The 4,946-nt window shown below is 51.0% G+C and overlaps 1 protein-coding gene across 1 annotated transcript; it reads right to left on the bottom strand.

Annotated features, from left to right (window-relative positions):
• Positions 1 to 1,282: 1,282 nt before the first annotated feature.
• Positions 1,283 to 4,348, bottom strand: socs3a (suppressor of cytokine signaling 3a). Its single transcript, XM_029159891.3, has 2 exons — positions 4,181 to 4,348; positions 1,283 to 3,631 (listed from the first exon to the last, which is right to left on the bottom strand). The coding sequence occupies exon 2, from the start codon at positions 3,508 to 3,510 to the stop codon at positions 2,893 to 2,895; it is 618 nt and encodes a 205-aa protein (XP_029015724.1). The 5' UTR covers positions 3,511 to 3,631; positions 4,181 to 4,348; the 3' UTR covers positions 1,283 to 2,892.
• Positions 4,349 to 4,946: the final 598 nt, after the last annotated feature.

Below are 4,946 nucleotides of genomic sequence, written 5' to 3'. Positions count from 1 at the left end.
TAAAATCTTATCTGGGTTAATCTAACCTCCTACGTTGTCATTTGCATTTGCGTTCCAAAATCCCGTGTTTTGTCGGCGTCTGTGTGATGCGTTCGAGTGCAAACCGTGAGCTCGCGCTCGCTCGCTCGCGTGCGCGCGCGCGCTCGCTTCCTCAGAACAGCCAGCTGTGGGAGCCGCGGTGGTTTCAGACCGGTTCAGACACAGCAGCGGCCTGTGGGCGGCGCCGTCATGACAAATTAGCTTGTGCAAGTAGCTGGTGCTCGGCTTGTTCTCTAGAATCACGTGACCCGCTGACTACCAAAGAATTTCTCCAGAGACGCTCGCTGAGCCAGTGGGCTTTTAATAGTCCTCCACTGAAGGTCAGAGCGGCTCGCTGTCAATCACGCTGTACAGCAACAAGGCCTCATGTCTGGAAGCCTTTGAGCAGGTTATTGATACTTCTCACTAAATACCCAATGGAGGTAATGCTCTGCATTCCAAACTCATCAGGCTTCGTTTACAGACGAGGGCGTGAGCCGCACGCCTTTCTGTGTTTTGTATCTGGGATGAGCTGCTTTCATTACTTTGTTTTGCTGCAAACAAAGGCCGTATTTATTGCTTCCTGTCTCATCTTGCACTCGGTTCTTGTTGAATTCCGCCAGAAATATGATTCATAGTTTTTGCCAAATCCACCGCTTGTTTAACTCGGTGTTGTTGCATTCCTTCGTTGGAATATTACTAGGAAACGCGAGGAGGGTTTTCCATTACTTTCCGGGACTGCAGCTGTTTCTGGGTAATTAATTGCAAACATAAGGAAGCGTCTGAAAGCGCCTTTTAAACGCCAGCTAGGAAACAAACGGCTGCGGGCGCAAATCACCTCGGAGACGTTTCATCCCTCTCAAACCTCTGCGCGGAGAGGAAGCCGTAAAGTGCTGCAGAGGCAGGTAGAGCAGGGGCTCCATCCTGTAATTATGATGGATGTGGAGGTTATTGCAGATTCCTGCTCGTGCGCCGTTTTAGCCGTTTGCAGTAAACGAGCGCGCGTTCCCGGCCGTAGTAACTCTTAATGTTAGCGTGTGCGCGGCTGTAAACGTGAGGGATGAGCGCGCCGACAGGGGTCACAGTAAAGAGCCCGCTTCTGGGAAGGCCCCGGAAGAATGGGCCAATCTGGAAATTATCCTGATCCGTTTTAGCCTTTTTTACAGTAATCGCAAACTTTTTTTTACACAACCTGGACTAATTTCATCAACGGGAAGTGATATTATAAAATATTGTATTGCGGGAGCATTTCGACTGATAGCCCTTCTTTTTTTTTTTTTTTTTAACAGGATGTAAAATAAAAGCCGGCGTCCTTTTTTGCTATTGTTTCCGTTCCTGTTCCCTGTTATCGGTGTGCGAACCCAGTCAGCTGGTTCCGCCGCCGCGGCTGTTTTCACCTGAAGGCATCACCCCACGCTTGTCAAGTCGAGACAGAGGCACACGTTTCATCTGCTCGTGTCTCTAATATTAGTCACGTATAATAAGAAGCACTTATTACTATTATTAGTGGGGTTGAGTTAGGAAATACAGCACGTCTTCTACCTGGGAATGTATTTGTGTCAAGACAAAGGGGCGCTTACAATAACCATTCGTGTTATAATCAGCCTGAGCATGTGCGAGCATGTGATCACCTACAAAGAATCTCATTAGTCACACCGGAGTAAATGAACGTTCCGATCTGGTGCTCGACGGTTCGCTTGTATTTTGTCTGAAGCAGCTGCTCGGCTCCTTTTTTTCAGAAGAACGGTTTATCAGCTGAGAAAATAAATACGTGTGCACTCTCTGAGCTAATTGAGCCACTGTGTGTTCCGCTGAAGCTAATCTGGGAAATAGTAATCTGGAAGCTCTTGATCATCGTACACGATAACACACTGATAGGGCACTGAGTCATGCTTGTGTTCAGCGTACGCTTCTGTCACAGCAGCGGTTTCCCTCCTGTCACCAACGCGTTCGGTGGAAGTCAGACAATGAAACGGTGTTCTTATAAAAATAGTGGGGTTTATTATAAATTAATGAAATGTTCATACAAATATAAATAAGTGCAAAGTCATCAGTCTGCTTGCGTCGTCAAACTTTTCAAATATCTTCAAGCATCCGCCGCCGGTTGAGTCACCGGCAAAAGTACATCTTTATAAAAGACAGTACAACAACAGATTTACTATTTCACTTCACTTGTGTAAACATTGTTTTCAGGAAAATATTGGTTTTGACCCTTCTTCGTGTTAGGAGAACCCATTTCTTGTATTTTAATACATTCATTTGCAAGCACTGACAATGCTGTCAGGTCCAAAGTCTTGGTTCTGGCTTCCACGCCGCTGAAGGCGGATGGACTGCTGAGCTGTGGAGCTCAGGATCTTGGATCTTGTTGCAACACACCGTTGCCAAATAAGGCAAGTTTGGCATAAACCTCTCCTTTGAACAAAGCATTCGCTCCGTTTTTGGCCGCGAGCGTCGCCGTCCTCCGGCGGACACTGGACCGGGGAGCGCCGCGAGTCCGAGATTGTCCTGCAAAGTCTGACGGTGAAGCCCGGTCCGGCTTCGGGGGGCGCGTGGGGGTTCTGAGGGTGACGTGTGAGCCGAGGGCCTCGCGGCTCACTGGTTAGCAGCAGCAGCAGCAGCAGGACAAGGGTCCGTGTGTCATCGGACTGGGGACCGGTTAACAGGAGCTCTCTCTGCCTCGCGGGCCTTCGCTGAGGGTTAGTCCTCAATCCAGAGTCTGTCTGAAATGGGAACCGCGCGCATTTTCAGCCCAGAACCGCTCCTTCGCTGGCTTCGCCCGGTTCCCTCGTTGCTTCACGTCAGGCGTAGCTGTACGGAAACCCATCCGCTCTCGTGGTTAGTCTGTGGCCCCTCAAGGGCATCGGTACAACGCCTCTAGATAGAAGCATCATACTCCTGCAGGAACTCCTTAAGGGGATGAGGAAGCTGCTCTCTCTTCGAGGAAATGTCCAAATGTCCATTCACCGCTTTCCTGCACAGGTGCTGCAGGGTGGACAGGCTGCAGGACAGAGGCCGGAGGAGCTCCAGGGGGATCTTCTCGCCTCCAGAGAAGATGTAATACATACTCCCACTGCGGGTGTTCCCTTTGCTCTGAGGCATGTAGTAATGAATCAGTTTGAGCACGCAGTCGAAGTGGGGGACGGACTGAATGTTCTTGGGGTCGGTCTGCAGGTAAAAGGAGCCCACGTCGCACTGGATGCGCAGGTTCTTGGTGCCGGACGCCGTCTTGACGCTGAGGGTGAACAGGTGCCGGTTGTCGGAGCTGTCGCGCACCAGGAAGGTGCCGGTGGCCTCGGCCGCCAGCATGGCGTTGGCCTCCTTCCCCGTGATGGGGCCCCAGTAGAAGCCGCTCTCCTGCAGCTTGTGCAGCGTGGTGAGCACCATCTGGTACTGGGTCTTGGAGGCGAACGTCTTGTAACGGTGAGGCAGCCGCATGTTGGAATCCAAGGGGCTGCTGCTCATTGCGGAGGCAAACCTGCTGTGAGTTACCATGGCGCTGGGCCCGAACCCTAGGTGGCCTGCGGTGCACGGGGCGCCGCGCAGACAGGAGGCGGAGGCGGAGGCGGAGGTTCAGCGGGTTGTCTGCTGGGGCATGAGGTCAGGACCCGGGGTTCTGGTGAGGAGAAAAACGAGTCCACACGTCAACTCACTGCTTTATTCCCATGCGTCCTGCAGAGAGTTCGGCTAAAAGGAAACGCCACCAGCTCAGAGCACTGCTTTGCTCGTTAATTCCAGCCCGTTGTTCTGTGGGAAACCACTTTTCCAGATGTGACGGGTCAGGTTCTGAGGCGCTTCAGCATCTGGGGCCATTATTTTCTTATTTACCAGAAATCAGCACGACAACAAAACCCTTTTTGTGACGGGTGGCAGTTGTAATTACACCACTGTGTTTAACAAAAGTGCTTCCAGTTACGGCTCGAGCCGTTTCAGGGAAACTTTTTTTGTGTAATCTACCCTCGGGAATCAGGCAGCTCGGGCACTTCCAGTAAAGACGCGTAATCCCGGTTGCGCAATTTACATGCCGTGAGCGGCTTCACTACGCAAATGCCTCACTAAGAACCACACTTCAGCGCTTCTGCGTCCTGCGTAAAGCTAACGTGGAACCACAGCATTTAAACAGCAATGACGGCAAGGTGAAAAATCAGAAAGCAACAACACGCACCTTCAGTGTTTCTCCAAAAGTCCGCTGTTCGAAGTACATCCACGTGCGGAACAAGCGGATCGTCGCTGCGGCGGAGCGCAAAAACTAATTGTTGTAAAGTTCAAAGTGAACAGGCTTCGCACTTAGTCGCGCGTCTGTTCGTCCTGTTTCAGCCTGAGCCAGAAGCGGCGAGACGAGCCTTATAAAGGGAGGTGGAGGCCCCGCCTCCTTCCCGTAAAGGCTCTCTCTCTCTCGCTGCTGGCAGATTGACAGGAAGCATGTATTTGTGTTTTTTTTAAAGGATTCCTGCTATGAGAAGGGCCCCCCCCTCCCCCCGCTGTTCCTCCAAAATGAAGTTAGGCGGAGTTCCAGTATTTATTTACCCTTTGTGTCCTCTCTGCTGTCTTAGAAACATTTTCGATGGCACAGATTTACGCGTGCGTGTCCAAGTATTCACTTCAGACTTTGTACACGGTTAAACGCACTTTTCCTTTATTGCCAAACGTCCCGCTCGTGTGTCGAGCGTGAGGCCATGATTCAGTCTTAGCTCGCCGGGTTTATGTAATCGGTTTCTGAGAAATTCGCAGTAATTTGCATCAATGGCTCCGCAGCGCCCATAGGGGGCGCCAGATGGAGCAGCTGGTATCCAGGGGCAACAGGTCATCGTTTATCCAGCTGTGTTATTTTTTTGTTCATTGTAGTGTGTGTGTGTGTGTGTGTGTGTGTGTGTGTGTGTGTGTGTGTGTGTGTGTGTGTGCGTGTGTGATTAAATATTAAAATGTGCACT

This window comes from Betta splendens, chromosome 8, assembly GCF_900634795.4.
Source record: "Betta splendens chromosome 8, fBetSpl5.4, whole genome shotgun sequence".
NCBI lineage: Eukaryota > Metazoa > Chordata > Actinopteri > Anabantiformes > Osphronemidae > Betta > Betta splendens.
The sequence above is the reverse complement of the archived record's forward strand: the minus strand, read 5'-3'. Positions and strand labels throughout refer to the sequence as shown.

What these genes read in the sequence shown, in the direction of transcription:
- socs3a (XM_029159891.3), bottom strand. Translation starts at nt 3,510, where the DNA reads ATGGTAACTCACAGCAGGTTTGCCTCCGCAATGAGCAGCAGCCCCTTG.